Genomic DNA, 17,178 nt, shown 5'->3' on the forward strand with positions numbered 1-17,178 from the left:
CCACAACAAAAGAGCTGCTCTCCACCTACAAAACCCACAAATATACAACTTCCAAAGGGAGATACAGACATATTTATGGAATAAACACCACCAAAATCATCATCATCATCAATCAGGATTCAAATCATCATCCTCTAATATCAAATCAGACAAATATTCTTTAACTTTTATGTAATTAATAAGTCAGGTGAAACCACAGCCTTCATTTCCTGTCTGAATCACTAAGGATGATTTTTGTTTTTTGCAGCCACACCATGTTGTTTACAACCCCAAGTCAGGCTAAATGAAGTCTTTTACCTTCTTTCCTTTCTTCTTGCGATGAGCTGACTTCCCCACAGCCTTCTCTTTAACCTCCTCGCTCATTTCAGCAGCTGTGAGAGAGAGTGTGTGTGTGTGTGTGTGTGTGTCCCACAAACAGCTGTGTGTATCAGTCCAAAAAAGGTTGGTTTTTTTTTAATCCAGCATGGATGAGCGGAGAAGAGTGGAGTGGCGGCCACTCTCAACGTGCACAGCGACCAACTCGCTCAGTTGCTCACACCCACTTTTACACACACACACACACACACACGCTCTGTCCGCGAGGAGAGCAGCCAACAAGGCTGCCCGGCTGGAGCGATGGAGACACACACACACACACGCATTCTCGTTCTTTCTCTGTCTTTGTGTGTCTCTTTTTCACCTTCTCACACACACACACACACACACACACACTTCACTTCTACCTGTCCGCGGATGTGGTTTCCTCCCACACACTCCACAAGTGAGAGCAGAGCAGCAACAAGCTACGGGAGCTTGAGTATTAATAGCAATCAATACCAGCTGATCAGCAGTTGTTGTGTGTTGTGTGTGTGTGTGTGTGTGTGTGTGTTTTACTGTGTAGAGAGGGAGAAAGCCAGAGAGATGCATATCTATTTATACATATTTCTTCTTCAACAAGTTAAAACACAGAAAATGTGGCCATAATAAGATTATCACATTGTTTTGAATTGAAATTTGAAATTTGAATAGTCAATATACTAATTCATGATGAAAAGAATCTTAACTTTAACTAAACTAAACAAAAATGTAATTATAACTTATATTCTATTTCTATAGTCATCAGCAAATTTAGTTAGCTGCAGTTCATTAACGTTTTTTTCAAGTTGGCCAAGTAGACGTGACTGCTGTTGTCTGTACTGTATTATTAACGCTGGAATCGATGGTTTAACACCACTCGGTCTGATTAAGAAGGAAAAAGAGAGAGTGGGCTGTGTTTTTGCTGACTAGCAGACTAACAGAGGTAAACAACGGCGTTGATCGCTTCACGTTAAATCGTCTGAATCTCCCAGTTAAAGCGACACCGTGGAACTTTTCTCAAGCGGAGGCAACAGTGGCCTCTGCTGTCAGAGATGGTAATTACAGCTCAGGCAGCTCCAGCACGATGCTGTCAACAGCATCAGGGGGCAAATATTAAGCCTGGAAACTGAGCGATAATGGGAGACTGTGGAGGTCAATAACAATATTCAATATTCATTGAATCAATATCAATATTTGAGGGCTAAAAAATGTGTCGGCCAAGTTCATAAATGTTTAACATGAGAAAATGACTTCAAATTTTGAATTTGGTCATGACAGACGTGTGACCGTGATTTGCACTGAGCTTGACATTTTTAGGTAAAAAATAAACCAGCCAGTGCTTCCTGAAGAACAAACTGTAATGGAGACGCTGTTTCTGAATGGTTTGAATTAATGTGTAAGAATAACATCAGGTACACCAGTTACATAATGTCTTAGTAATGTGGGCTGAATGTGTCAATATTTCTATAGAAAACCAGCCAAGTTTACTGACTTTTCTCTGACTGACTACATTATTTTACCTAACATAAAAGGGGGACACGGAGGGGGGGAGTTGACTAAAGTGTTCCCGATGAATCACTGGAGTCGCCCTCAGTTTGTGTGAAGAAAGTCATCTCACATCAAGTGAGAGCTGTCAGTCACACAGATCTCTTCACGTTGAGGAAGGAAAGACTGGAAGTCAGAGACAAATCTGTGTTTATCAGGAGGAGTAACATCAGAAGAGAGTCAGTCACACCTCCTTCTGCCTCGTCCTTATCAATAATGAACAAAGAGAGGAAAACCTCTGGTGACAGCTCACTGTGGATTATTGCTGTGTGTGTGTGTGTGTGTGTGTGTGTGTGTGTGTGTGTGTGTGTGTGTGTGTGTGTGTGTGTGTGTGTGTGTGTGTGTGTGTGTGTGTGTGTGTGTGTGTGTGTGTGTGTGTGTGTGTGTGTGTGTGGTGAGTGGATTATACCAGTGTGAGCCAGTTTGCCCCGTACAATTATAACGGCATCATCAATTCAGGAGCATAGGGATTCAAACATTGTAATCAGGGCTATTTATTCTTATTGTTACTCTCTCTATGGGGAAGGGCACACACACTCGCTGCAAAACCATGCACACACACTCCTGCACACATAATAAGATACAGTATAAAAGTTGTCTAAAAGGATATTCAATAAAATAATCGTTTTATTGTCATTTGTACAGATAAAAACAAAATTCTTGTCTTTTTCCTTTCGCCTTTAATGCTGCTTCAGGATTTAAAAAAATAAATAGAAAAAAAGGAAATAAATAAACAGTAGCTATGCAGTAAACACACACAAGATTAAAAAGATATGAAAAATTATGTACAAATTCATGTAATATATATATAATTCAAGTCATAGCAGAGAGAAGATGTCCCTCTCATAGCAAACAAAAGAGCAGAATCATGGCCCATATTTCACTGGGGCTAAGTGGAGCCGAGGTTAATCATTATTTGACGTCTTCTTAGTGTGACTGTAAATACAAAACTTTAACAGCTTTCAAGCGCCGAAGACTCTTCCTGTTTGAAGTGAACAATCCAGACTGACATCTGGTGGCCATGACTTGCTACTACAACAACAACAACAACAACAACAACCATCTGTGGTCATTTTAAATCCTAAAACCTTGTTTTAAAAAAAATAAATAAAAAGGCACAATGAAATTGATGTTCATTCTATACTGGACATTAACTGAACACAGTATGTACTACTGTATACACACTAATTAAATAAATAAAGTTACTGTACAAGAACTCAAAGTAAATGGACTGCCATGTCCAATGAGACTTGACAAAGAAAAAATAAAGTGTTTTAAGGTTTAGCACTAAAGATCTTACTGGATCTTCACTTCTTTTGTGTGTTTCACTGTGGAACCGTTATGTAGCGTTGCACCTCTCTCGCTTTGGGATGCAGCAGAACCAGAGATTTCATTTTTGCATTCTACTTGTTAAAACTACGAATAATGCTGGGAGGTTCAGGTGTGTTGTGCTGGGGAATTTTTGTCACCTGACTGACGGCTTTCTGCACCTTTTCCCCCCCAAATATGCAGCAGTACTCAAACAGGCCTCTAAACACACTCTGGTGTGTAAAATGGCCACATTTCTCCTTTAATTCTGCTTCTTTTCCAGTGTGAGCACACTACATTTCTTGTAGCCTGCTTATTGAACTGCTGGACACTTTAATGTCCTGGAAATGTGCCACTTTCTGGGAATGAGTCTTTAACAATGAGCTCATCCTGCACTGGTATGTGTGAGCATGAAATCAAACTGGTAAAACCACCACACATTCATCCTTCCCTTCCCTTCTCTATGAAATCAAACAGCCTTTCTCTACTTAATATTCCATTGGTTTCTACTTCACCGCATTATGGTTCCTTCTATTTAAGAAGAAGTCATTTCTTTATCTTTAAAAGGTCTATTATATCACCTTACACCTAAATCTGAGTTTAAAAAAAGGAAAAATAGCAGCTGAAAATCATTTAGCTCCGTGTTTTAAGTTAAAATGCGTTCAAACTAAAATAGGATATCATTCAGTTAAATCTATCTTTTCTAATGTGTTCAATTTCAGCTTGTGTATCATCAACAGACACTGTACTGTCTTCTCCTGACACGCTCCTCTCTCCCTTTCTCTTCTTCTAGCCCCGTCTCTCTGATGTGTCTCCTCACTTCTCTGCCCAAATTCAATCTGACAGTCCTAAACACACACACACACACACACACACACACAATAATGTGCCTGTAGAAGGGTTACATCCATGCACCCAGCGGTAATCCAATACTTTTATAGCTAATATGCCTCTTCAGTCAGCCATTAAAGGCCTGCTGGGAAAAAGGAGTGGCTTTATAACTCTACAGTGAGGCCTCCATAACCATAAATTATAACAGGCAAAGAAAACCTGTGGTAAGTGCCAGTGGGTTCCTAATGGGCCCAAACAATCAGCTCAGTGGTGAAATACGGAGAACAGCACCAGCACGCATTTAAACGATCATGGAAATTTTAGATGTGGGACAGAATGAGCGAGACAGAAGAGCGTTTTCTTTCAGTTTTGGTTCAAGTAATTTCTCAGAGTGAGAGGAGACAGATGGGAGGGATCAGACAGGAGAAGAAGAAGGCCGCCCGTCTATATTTAGCTGTATGTTTATACTGTGAGATTTGTATGTTACATTTCTCATTGCAGCGACGACTATCATGTGCAAGTTTGCAGCAGGCAAAACTGTCAGTGAGGGCGAGAACTTTGACCACTGAAGCATTTCAGAGATGACTGGTTTGTGTGTGTTGGCTGATGAAAGTAAGCACAGTAAGTGAGCTTGACTCTCATGGCGAAGGAGCAGGTTGGCTCGCGAGTGCCTGGAGATTTTCCACAATACTCCAAAAGTTTGTGATTATTCGGCTTTCATTTCACTGCAGATTTTGTGATAAAGACGAGACCACATCCGAAATTTTAAACAATTACCAGTGAAAGTTAAGAGTTTGCTCTGTTGCCATCAAGCTACTGCTCCCGACAGGCAGATTAAAGGGCGCCGGCAAAAACAAGGGAAAAAAATGTATTTTTAAAAGAATAAAACTGTTGGATTTTTAAATTTAATAACTGTTCACACGTCCCTAGTGAAAACTGACTTTTGGACTTGCCTCTATCTCTTTTTCTATTTCTAGCTGTGAATAATACTGCCAATAATAAAACATTGGGCTTATTATGCTATAAACTTTGATACACCACCACTCCAACAGAAAGCCTCCCCCAAGCACCAATAACTCAGTGAAACACAAGAAACACACAGAAAAGTGGACTTTCAGGTCTGAAAAGTGAAGCCACTCGCTTCCCAAAGTATGAATGTATGGAAGTCTATGAGGAAATGAACCAACTTCTCACTCATTTAGAGTAAAATAGACGATAAAGCAGGGTACGCTCTAGGGACTAACCAATCAGAGGCGACCTTTGTGGAGCGAGTGTCACTTTTGGCTCCAACACCAAGATGGCGACACCCATTAAGCCAAATTTGAGGCTGAAACTTTCCCTCTTCGGCAGATGAATGTGAAAACTGTCAAACTCTTCTCACGCTTCTGCACAATGACTGTCAAACATTCACATGAAGCTAATAATGAGACAACACATATTTTTCAGTGTGACTTTAAAATGCACTTAACATGTTACTAGGAAAAACTCCTATCAATTGTGAACCCACACTAGTTTGACGTGTGCCATGTAAACAACTTTATCCTGTTTGTACAACTCCTGCATTACAGTAAACGGGTGTGCATAACGTCTTCAAGAAATCAATCATCTTTCGTGCCACTGGAGGTTTTCTGCTGTAACCAAAATGTTAGACAGAACCAAAATGCCTGTAAAGCAGCATGTGCGACCAATGGGCTTGTATGTGCTTGTCTGAGTGGGTGTTATCAACGCCAAACACTTCATTATCACTGCTAGTAAAGGGCAAACCCTGACACGGGATAAAGGCACAGGCGCACAGCCAAGTTGAAGTTGCTTTAAAGGATTATGAGAGTTATTTTATTGGAAACAGAGATCATTTGAAATTGGTGTCCATTATCAGACACAGCTATCTGCAGACTCAGTGTTTTTATGAACGTTTGAAGGCCGTAAGTGTGTGAGCATACAAACATCAGTGGAGGGAAGAGGAAATGAAAATGTATACTCAACTATAAGTGCAATTACTCAAAGTTACCTTTTGAGAAACCAAGTCAAGTAAAGGTAAAAAGTAATTGGTTAATGAATTACTAAGTTATTTTCCATTTTTAAGGCATGTGGGCCAGAGAGCCGACATCCAGAGCTTGTGATTCCACCTGAAGCGCCCTCCAATCGGATCCTGATCGCATAGATGACTCCAGATCGTACGTGGCATCACTACAGCAACATTAAGTTGGTGGCACGAAGACAACCAGCCAGAGGTCAAAAGACAAAAATCTGTTTTCAAACAAAATCCGTCTTCTTCGTCTCCGACTGTCTGACATGGAGGAATGTCAGTCCGACCGCAGCCACCTGATAAGATTAGGCAAAACAATTCCTCATTCATTTCTTTCTCTCACATCAAGTGTACTTCCTATAATACACTTGGCCCTGTTCTTCTTTCCTGTCTTGTTTATCTCATCTCACCCATCTCCTTTGTTCCTGTCATCTTTACCTATCTTTGCCACTCCCATAGAAAAGTGCAGTGTCACGCTACAGTTTAGACTTGAATGTCTGAATATTTAAGCAGAAAAAAATGGAAATGTCTGTATTCAACTGTAAGCCATGCAACGTATCAGTGATACTCTCTGAATATTAATGATATCTTTGGATAAAATCTGTGATAATGACCAGCCGGGAGGAAATTAGTCTGAATTCATGCGTGTTTGCCAAGGCAGCGCCACAGTAATAGATGAATCCCCATGGAAACAGCCATAATGTGGCGCGATTTCTCCATGACAACCCCATAAACTGAGAGACTTCTATTGGGTGAACCAATCGGGGCTTTGGAAAGGATGTTTGGCATGATAACCAGTGTGTCACAATCAACACAGCGACTAGTTTCTGCCTGTCTGTGTCTCAATCTGTCTTTCTCACACAAAAACATTCAGAGGCTTTGGCCCACAGTCTTACTGGATACTGTGGAAGTCAAAGTTGTTAGAGATGTCCTGAAAACGCTCTAGATAATGGGAGTTAAAGGTGTACAGGGGTGAGGTTGTCACCCACCAGAGCTGGGGCCACATGTGTAAAAAATATTTCCACCAAATAAATAATAAATAGAAATAGGCGGTGAGAATATGCTCACTTCAAAACAGGTGCACACAGTTTTCTAGAGAAAGCTGCAGATGATACTTGAAGATAAACATGAAATATGAGGTGTGTGCATATTTCTGTCTTTGTGCAGCATACACACAGTGCAAAAAGCACTTTTTAATGGCTTCAGAACATGAATGTGTGCTCACGGCGTGTCTAGAGATCCTTAAACTATGAGGAAAACTCATCCTCTCTCCTCTCTCCTGCTCCATCTTTCAGTAAGTAGTTATAAGAACACTCCGTTAAGCCTTGGCCTTCGCATGTGACGTCACATACAGGAATCTGTTGATCATGTGACCTCCTTCACCCTTTCTGCAAGCTGACGGTCCCGCCCACTGAAAAATCAATGTATGCCATTGCTGCCATTAGTTGTGGTAATAAGATGACGAAGGTACGAGCAAAGCACACAAATTGTTCTGCTGCTGGCTGCAAACACCCAGACAACTGTCTTCATGTCCTTCCACCATCTGAGCAGGTGAAGACAAGAGGATTTACTTTATTTTGGATGAACTTGTGATGGAAATGTCCTCACAGTGACTACCAAACACGTCAGATGTGTGTGTGTGTGTGTATATAACGTTATTTAACTGTGGACTGTTCTGATAATGAGGGCCTTCAACGGTACAAATGATCAATCGCTACCAGCTTTTTTCCTGTTTATTTGTGATTTTGCTGGTTGTTTGGCAGATTAGTCTGTTGAACTTTGGGTCAGTATGTCCCTCGGTTACAGGGTCTCTAATGGGCGGTGATGCTTACGAGCCTTAAAGAGACAGCAGCTGAAACAGAGCGTTTAGACAGCGGCTGAGAAGTGCAGTATGCACTGAAAGAGAAAAATACAGGTTTTTGAACATAACAGCACGTAAAAATATTCTCCTAGGACCCCAAAATGAAAATATGAACCTAAAAAAGGGCAGAATACATCTCCTTTAAGTCATGAATCTACACAAAGGCATACTCAGGCACAACAGAGGTCTCAGAGCTACGGTACCAAACATACAGTGAGATCACTGAGTGAGTTGTGGTATGAACTTCCCACAAGGTGCTGAGATAAATGGAAGCAGCTATGTGTGGCACAGAGGTGGCACACTGCTGTCTTCAACCTGTCTGGGCCAGCAGCAGAGATTTGAGTGATAAGGACTGCAGTGCACATGCCAACTGAGTATTCACATTTGGGAGACAATGGGGACAAACATCTGTAAAAGTAAAGACAAAGAATAAATCATCCTTTTGAACTTTTCAACCTGGGAAACCTCTGTGTGGCGTTTTGTTCCTTTTAACTAACCAATCAGAGGGGTGTTTTTCTGCAACACCCCAAATGAACATAAATGTCAGATGAAAAGGGGCGCTAACACTCGTGAAGTAAAAGAGGCTCATTTACACAGAAGGGTAGGAATCCCTCACACACACACACACACACACACACACACACACACACACGGCTATTGAGAAAGAGCAGACACACCAACAGCAGTCACAAAGAGACGGACTTTCCAACCTCCCCTTGATTTACAATCCGTCTTTGTGTCGGGACCGGCGCACTCACACAATGCTAATGGCAGCAAAAAGGACGCGGTTCCACGCCTAAAATGGTCTCATCGCCAACCCCAGTGAGCCGCCCAGTGACAGGAGCAGAGCTGGAAAGTTGGATCCTCGCTCACTTTCTACCACCAAGCTGCTCTCCCTGCACCCCCCCCTTCAATTTGAACACATGTCCAATCACACGCTCAGTATTTCTTCTTCTTCTTCTTCTTCTGCAACAACTAGAAAAAAATATATGACACTTAAACTGTAACACCAGTTTATTCAACAGCTTTGGAAGCATTTGGGGCCTTGATAATGTCAGTGTTATATTTCCAGACAGAGGGCTGCAGGTCTGGTTATCTGGTGTTTAATTTGGCATTTTAAAATCATTAGTCAAACATGAGAAGTTGTGTAATGCTTCTGTAACGTCCACCCACTTGTCTGAATCTGTTAAGATAAGCAGATTGCTGGAGGGGTAACGAAGATGTTTCATTTCAGGTATGAACTTTATTTTCCTATTTTATTTTCAGCATCATTTTGTGGAATTACTGGTGGAATAGAAAAAAAATCTCACGTGACTTCACAGCATGTATTTCATACATCAAATTAAACATCATGAAACATGTTTGTACGTATGTTACAGTGTGACTTATACTGAAACGATTAACAATTACGAACGATTAACATGACAGTAACACTAAATATATCATTTTAAATATCACTGATATTTAAATTATTTCTAGAAAATAACCACAAATAAAATCACATAAACAAAATTAAACTTAAACTGGGAGAATCTGTAAGATGTAAATAGAAACGTTGACAATAAAACAGATTTTTAGTTTATCAAGTTTCATGTCACGAGTCTGTTGACTTATAAGCCGCTGATATCGCCCTGCTGATGCGTCCGTCAAATAGCAACAATTCCTACATCTCTTTGCATCTTAATGTGACAGTAAAGGTGGGACAATGGTGCTGTATGTAACTATTTATGTAGATCTAGTCCTGTATGTAGTTTGACGTGTATATGCACACAGAAGGATCTCCAACATGGACGATGGAAGTTGCAGAATTTAATTTTCTATGTATATATAACAGCCATGTGCACCACGAGGACACATCTGGGACAATCAGGCTGCAAACAACCATAACTTTTTAATTCGAAGACAGCTGGAGCAGCAAAAATACAGAAATACAGAGAAGGAGAAGGAAAAGGAATGAGAGTGAGAAGGGAAGACCTACATGGAAATCTGGCCTCGGGCAGTCAGTGAGCCTCGGATAAGTGACGCACACTCCTACTAAGAAGTTGACACTTGAGGCGAATAAAAGTCCAGCCGCACCAGCATTTATGACAGTGAGTTTCAAGATGAAAATTCATTTTAATGGAATCGCTGCAAACAGTGGATTTTGAGGGGTTTCTACAGCAGAACATTTATAAGATCTGACAACATGTCGCTCGAACCACTTCTTTTCTAGTATAACCCGGCCCTTAAAGGGATAGTTCATATTTTTTGAAGTGGGGTTGTCTATTACTTTCAGTAGATTGCAGTTGGCACGTCCCCATCAACATCAGTTGAAGTGCATGCTATATTTAGAATATTTTTACCACATTACATTGCCATCAGACGCCAGGGAACTGAATCTGTTGTATCACTCTATGCTCTCTTTAGAGCCACCAGACTCCATTGACAAAAACAGTAATTTTACCTCACAGAACATGAGAGCTGCTAGACTACCACTGATTTGGTCAACAAACTAACATGTTAAATAGGATCTGAACGAGCTCTTTAAAAACACAGAAGTCACACAATAACACACATAAACTAACTGATCAAGGCAGCAATTAGTGCAGCAGCTTCTGTGTTCTTCAAGGTAAAATTTATATTTTCATTAATGGAGTCTGGTGGCTTTGAAGAGAGCATTTATGAGACATGTACACAGAATTTAATTCATTTCCAACTCCAATATTTGTAGCAAGGGACACTTATATCAGACCTCACATTACAACCAGACAGCGTACTGGAAGGTCGACTAACCCATTCATGGGAGCACAGACCCGCGTCAGACGCTCGGTCAGCCCAGGGAAGAGGGTCAGCTGACACGTACTGACCCATTCATAGAGATATAACAGAAGAATAGACCCCCCTTTACTGTATAACACCATGGTGTCAGTCAGCGCTGTGGCCCTGCAAGTAGTGTGACAGCGAAATCTCTCTCTGCCCTGTTCTCATCCAGTCATTACTGCTAACACACTGGTGCTCATTCATTCATTCATTGATCCATCCACTCTTTCAATGTGCAGATGTTCACACAGTAACTGATCTTTTGTTGGTCATGGTGCTGCTGACCCAACACGGTCATTTCCATCTCCAACAATCCTCCTTTTGGAACAAGTGCCTGCTCTTTTAAAATGACCTGAAATACGTTAATGGGCTAAAACTTTTCCTTTTCAACTTTTCACAACACTTTAGTCACTTTAACATCTAAATCTTATCCAAACTATATCGTATGACCTACCTGGAGCATCATTAATTCAAAATACAGCTGATAAGTTAACATATAACACCTGCCTTGGAGTAGACATCTATTTGATTATTGATTAAATTGTTTACCATCTGTACTTATAAAACTGCAGTTGTGTATATTTTGATTTAACAAACCAAAAAGCATTTTGTTAATGTATAAATAAATCTGTTTGATTGAAACCCCTCCTTATTTTGTCAATGTTTAACAGCTAAAGTTGAGCCTTTGTGCAGCCAACAAAAGAAATAAATCAGGTTAATCATTACTGTCTGACTTTTACCTTTAGAAGCTCATAAACTCATTTTTACTGGTGCCTGTTATAAATAAAGTTCTGAAGCTTGTATGTGGAATTATTAATCAAGTGTCTATTCAACACTTTTAATATTAAACCAGATCTGGTTAATGGGTAAAAACAGCCTCTTGCTTTGGTCAGCAGCAGCATGTCCTGTCAAGTATCAGTGCTGAACATTAAAACCAATATTCCCTCCTGTCAGCTAACCGCACAAGCAAAAGTGTTAATGAGTCACCATATTTTAAAATTTTAGTGAGCTATTTGATGGGAAGACCTGGTTTACATAGATTTATAAAGTGCCCCTAAATAAGATCTGATACCAAAAGAAACTGTTTTCTGCTGCTGATTTAGTCATTTTTGTTGAAGAGAAGACACTCTTGGGATTGAAGAAGTGAATCCCACAAGAGTAAAGAAATATTAGTTGAATATTCTTACGTCTGCTCAACAAAAAGATCTGCGTCTGTGGCAAAACAAAAGTTTGGTAAAACTGACATAGAAACTCATTTGTTTGACTTTGGATGAACAAAAATGCACATAATGACCTACTTAATAAGTATTACTGACTACACCAATCATATCACATCGCACTGGAGCTGCTGTGAGACTTTGTAAGAGGAAATTAAACAGAAGGCAACTGTGGAAAACAAAAGTCGAGAGCTCACTTATTGGTCCGACCTGGACTCTGAAAACCCAACAGACGGGACTCAGGACGGCATCAACGTGTGGCACTTTGTATTTTTGGGATTCAGAGTTACTTAAAACATATATTGCATGAGCCCAAACGCACAATGTTCAGCTGCACTGCTTTCCTTCCATTTTACTGGTGCAAGATCTCAGTTATTTAGTGAATGAGGAAAAGCCACGTTCCAAGCAACATCCCTGTAAGACTTCATATCCTGGCTCCTTCCCTCTATCTGTGAGTCCTCGTCAATAGATGCCATTCAGTTATCACAGGCTCTGGTCTGTCTCACCGTGGCCGCCTGTGTATCTGGCTCAGATAGTCACACACACACTGAAGTGGAGATACATGTTAATGCTACTAACCTGACATATATCCATGGCTAGACCTCCAGATTTGTTTGTGGCTCACGATAAACACCATGTGACACGATTCTAACTGCTGCTGTCTGGTGTGTTTACCGAACAGCAGGTCACGCTGTCCACAAACAAACACAAATTCAGTGACTTGACATTGCCTCACCACAACTGAGGTCATGTTTACTCATTACAGTACAATACCCAGCACTGACTGAGAGCCAGGGGGAGTGAATGAGGGAGCTCACGGCCCCCCATGCAGCGTGCTGACTCAGCTCAACTACACATTACAATGAGAGGGGCTATGAAAAGACTTCTTTAGTACAAATTAAATCACCCAGACTGATAAACTGGCCGATGTCCGCTTAGTGCAGATACATGGTTATTAGTGTCTATGTCGTCCCATAAGTAGCAATAAATTGCAGTAAAGAAATGCCAAAGATGTGTTTGAGGTTAGAAACAGTGCCTCAGTGGTATGGTTTGTCTACAGGAGAGCGCGATCAAGGTGATCTGTGCTTGGTCACAGTTCCTAAAAAGCAAATTAAAAATAAGTAAATAGATTTAAATGTACGCCTGTGGTCCACAGACAAAAAAAAGAAAATGTGGCAAATATTTTTAAGCAAAACATTAAAATATTTGCAGATTCCAGCTTCTACGGTGACTTGATGCTTCTCTTTGTGTTGATATGTGATAGTAAAACTGAATATCTTCAGGTTGACAAAACAAGACATTTGAAGATGTCTGTTTGCGCGTACATCAAAGTACATCATTACCACATTTTCTTCAACTATCAAATTGATTGATTCACTCAAAACTCTAGTATCGGCTGGGCTAAAGCTGAAACCAAACTATTTAACCCATCAGACCTCCCCGTGCAGACACACACAGCTCTGCAGGCTCCAGGTGGAGTGAAATCCGTGTGTTGTCCAGGACGTAGGTGGAGTCTCACCATGTTTGCTCTGCCACAATAAACCTCCTGCAGTGTCCTGACAACAGGCAATACTACTAAAACACTGAGCCGCCTTTCATTTCCCATCACAATCTGTGGTCAACCATTAACAGACAGATGGGAAAAGCCACAGACAGACAGGCGCACCAACAGGCTGAAGTACACAGATCAGCAGGCACAGACAAACAGTATGGCTGCAGAAATCCTCATACACACCCATTATTTCTAAAAGGACGCATGACTTCAGACATCAGGAAACTGTCTGCCTGCTTCAGCCTTTAAAAAACAGTAGAGCGCACAGTCAAAACATACTTTACCAAAGGCTCAGAAAGAACACTGCAGCTTAAAACTGCATTTCTATGCATTTTAACTTGTTGACGGCCACAAACGTTGAACTTTGAATCACATTCAATGAGTCCAAATCTGCTCTGTGTTTTCAGCGTTTATCACAGCGACACTAGAATTGAGAAAAAATTTAAATTGGAAACATTCCTCTGAGGTTGCTTCTAGTTTAACGTCTGTAAGCACATATTAATTTTCACAATGCAGTCCAACAAGTTCTTGTGCACTGACTGCCAAGGTCGTGCATCAGCACTGATCAGCACTGTCTTCTCTGATGGGTGGAATATCTCGCTGCAAGTACATTGGAGCAGTGGTTGTTATATATATATTTTTTGCTTGGATCGCCTTGATGTGGACCCTTTAACCATCCTTCGCTGTAACAGGAGAACAAGACTGTTCAGCCATAAAATCAGGGATAAAACAGTGCTCCCTTTCTCATTAACCAATGTGGATTAGAAAAAACATGGTGTATAAATACCCAGAAAGCCATAGCTGACTGGTCTCTGACCGTAACTGTTTTGCCTTTAGAGTGATGATTAGCCAAAGCGTTCTGCTGATCTGGCCAATGAAGAACACCTGAGCTGACAGACAGGCATTTAGATACTTGCAGACTGGTTGTGAGGTGCTGTTGAGTATTTCTACATACTGATACTGATGCTGAGTTCGTACAGCATTTTAAGAGCAAAATTCATTTTTCAAACAGTTTCAAGACACTGAAACCCCAAATCTCCAAACTATTGAAGCCTCCATCATCACACCATCATACATGCTACTGCACAAAATACAGTTTAGAGAATTCCTTTATACCAACAGCAATCAATGTGTAATGTCACACAACAAAAAAATATAACTTCATTTCAGATATTAAATGGTTTTTGGTTTCTGTGAGTGACTGTGAAGATGAAACACCAGATTATGTTACAAAATTCAGGCAGATTCCTGAAGTATTCAAAACATTCAAGACTTTGTACAAACTTGGTAGTAACTCCTTCAGGAACACGTCATGTTAGTGCGATTTATGAGCAAAGGTAACCCAAATAAAGGATTATACCAGTGGGTTTGTCTGTTTTAGCCCATTTTATACAGATCGCATGTACTTTAAATCCAAGCCAAACTTTTAGCAAACTATCTGAGTGTGTTTGGGAAAGTTGGATGCATTCTCCACACTGCATTCACTGCACTGCAACACTAAAATTAGATAATTCAATGCAAATGAATCCATGCTTCAATTGAAACACCAGTCAGGCAGCAAACAACTGTGGTTTTCATTACTGATGTTCACTTCCTCGAGTGATGAATTTATAATTCAGACAATATTCATAAAAAGCAGATAACAACCAGAAATGCCCTTCCCACTTTCCCAGAGAGCTAGATAGAAGTATTCATATGGAAATACTCAATGGTGGCATTTCTGTTGAAGCTCTGAAAACAGGCAAACAAGTAAATACAATAAATAAATACAGAACACGAGCATGGGATGTGTGCATGTCCCAACTGTTAAGGTGAGGACAGAAACGTCCAATATCATTTTCATGGAGTCACATCAGCAAGTGAAAGGTAACAACTCCACCACTGGCTTCACATGGAGGCAGTGACATGAGTGAACCGTGCAGGATAGATGTTCAAACGTCAAAACAACAGAGCAAACTGCTGCTTTCAGGTCAGAGCCACTTCCCAGCCAAACTTCTTAATGATATATTTGTCATTTTGCTTCTGCTTCTCCCTGCAGGGAGAAATAAAACAGGAAACAACACACGCTGCTCTGCGTTTGCTGTTCACTATCTCAACAAACGACGTCAAACCCAGCAGGAGGTTAATCCTGGCGTTACAACTGCTTTGTTTCTTCTACAACAGCGGGACTAGTTAAAGTGCTCTTACCTGCTCGTCGTGGTCACCTGTGGCGGAGGGAGAGGCCATGTTGAAGAAGCGAAAGTTCACAGGTAACAACTTTGATCCCAGATCCTCCAACAGTGTGGACCCGCAGAAGGAGGTGACATCTGCGTGCAGCTTCGCTTTCTGGCCCACGGAGCAGTCTGGGCCTCAGGGGGACCCGCACAGGTGGAGGTTTTGTCCCGCGGGAAACTCCAGGTGGAGCGGACGGAGCAGATCCAGCTGCAGCCCGGAGAGACTCTCCGAAGCGCCGACGAGCAAAGCGAGCACGAGGGGGCGGCATTGGTCTGTTTTCTGCAAATCACATGAGCTGAGCACGAAGAGGCTGCACCCAGGGGTGCTGCACCCAGGGGTGCTGCACCCAGGGGTGCTGCACCCAGGGGTGCTGCACCCAGGGGTGCTGCACCCAGGGGTGCTGCACCCAGGGGTGCTGCACCCAGGGGTGCTGCTCCTACTGAGACTTTACTCCACTGGGGCCTTTTGGTGCTTTTAAGCCTCAAACTTCTACTCCGCTGCAACTTTGAGGCAAACCTGCAGTAGACTGAGATAAGGAGCTCCTTCTTCATCAGCAGACAGGTAAAGAAAGAAACAGAGAAATAAAGAAATGTGCAGGAACAAGTTTGAGACATTTATTCATGTCCTGTTGAATTACCAACTTTTTTATTCATTTATTCAACTTCTGCGAAGACGTGGATGATGAACATGTAGAGGAGGAGGATGAGCATACCTTCACAGAAGAGAATACATGATAGATAGTTGACCTTCTATCAAACTCTGTTGACCTCAAGGTTGGACGTCCAGCTATAAGAAAGGATGTGGACCACAGGAGACTTTCAGACACCAGTTTCGGGGTCTTTATACGTTTATTATCCAGCTCAGGTGTTACAGACTTAAGTTAAAACTGAGTTACTCAGACTAGCCAAACACATGTATGACACCTTGTTCCTGGAAGAAAGTAGATAACTTGCAGTCAATCACAGTTAAGATCAGATCAATAAATGACATTAATGTAGCTCACTGATGTTAAAAGGGAACATAAATAGTCACCACAGCAAGTGTTGTGATGACAGAAAGTTTTATTTATAACTGTGCTACTTTGTTTTGATCTCATTTTTATTGTCTGAGAAGGTGAAAGTGTAGCTGCAGCTGTATCCTGTAGCCTGTAGAGTCATTAGAGTTCATTAGAAGTCACTGTGTTTTAGTTTGGACCCCAGCAGCAGCAGGTTAGTTGTTACCAAGGTAAAAACTACTCCCGCTCTTGTATTTTATGAATCCCCAAATGGAGGATTTTGCATTTGTGATGTTGCCTGAGGGCATCTGTGTTCTCAGTCACGTCATCGCCTTTACTCAGCACTGTTCCTGAGGCCAAAAATTAAGGATGACTGCAACTCTCTGAACACTTTAAAGTTCAGCAGAGCCTGTAGGATACAGCAGACAAATATTTACCATGCCACAGTTCAGGGATTGAATGCTTTGAAGAGCGTAGCCCACAAAAGTGGGTCCT

At 41.3% G+C, this 17,178-nt stretch overlaps 1 protein-coding gene across 1 annotated transcript in view; it reads right to left on the minus strand.

Annotated features, from left to right (window-relative positions):
* The window catches only part of LOC139219520 (ankyrin-3-like), a 127,069-nt gene extending 126,696 nt beyond the window's left edge, over positions 1-373 (minus strand). Inside the window, exon 1 of the mRNA XM_070851412.1 lies at positions 298-373. Coding sequence (XP_070707513.1) covers positions 298-363 — 66 coding nt within the window. The 5' untranslated portion in view covers positions 364-373. The remainder of the gene's footprint in view (positions 1-297) is intronic.
* Between the last annotated feature and the right edge of the window lie 16,805 nt (positions 374-17,178).

This window comes from Pempheris klunzingeri, chromosome 20 (assembly GCF_042242105.1).
Source record: "Pempheris klunzingeri isolate RE-2024b chromosome 20, fPemKlu1.hap1, whole genome shotgun sequence".
NCBI lineage: Eukaryota > Metazoa > Chordata > Actinopteri > Acropomatiformes > Pempheridae > Pempheris > Pempheris klunzingeri.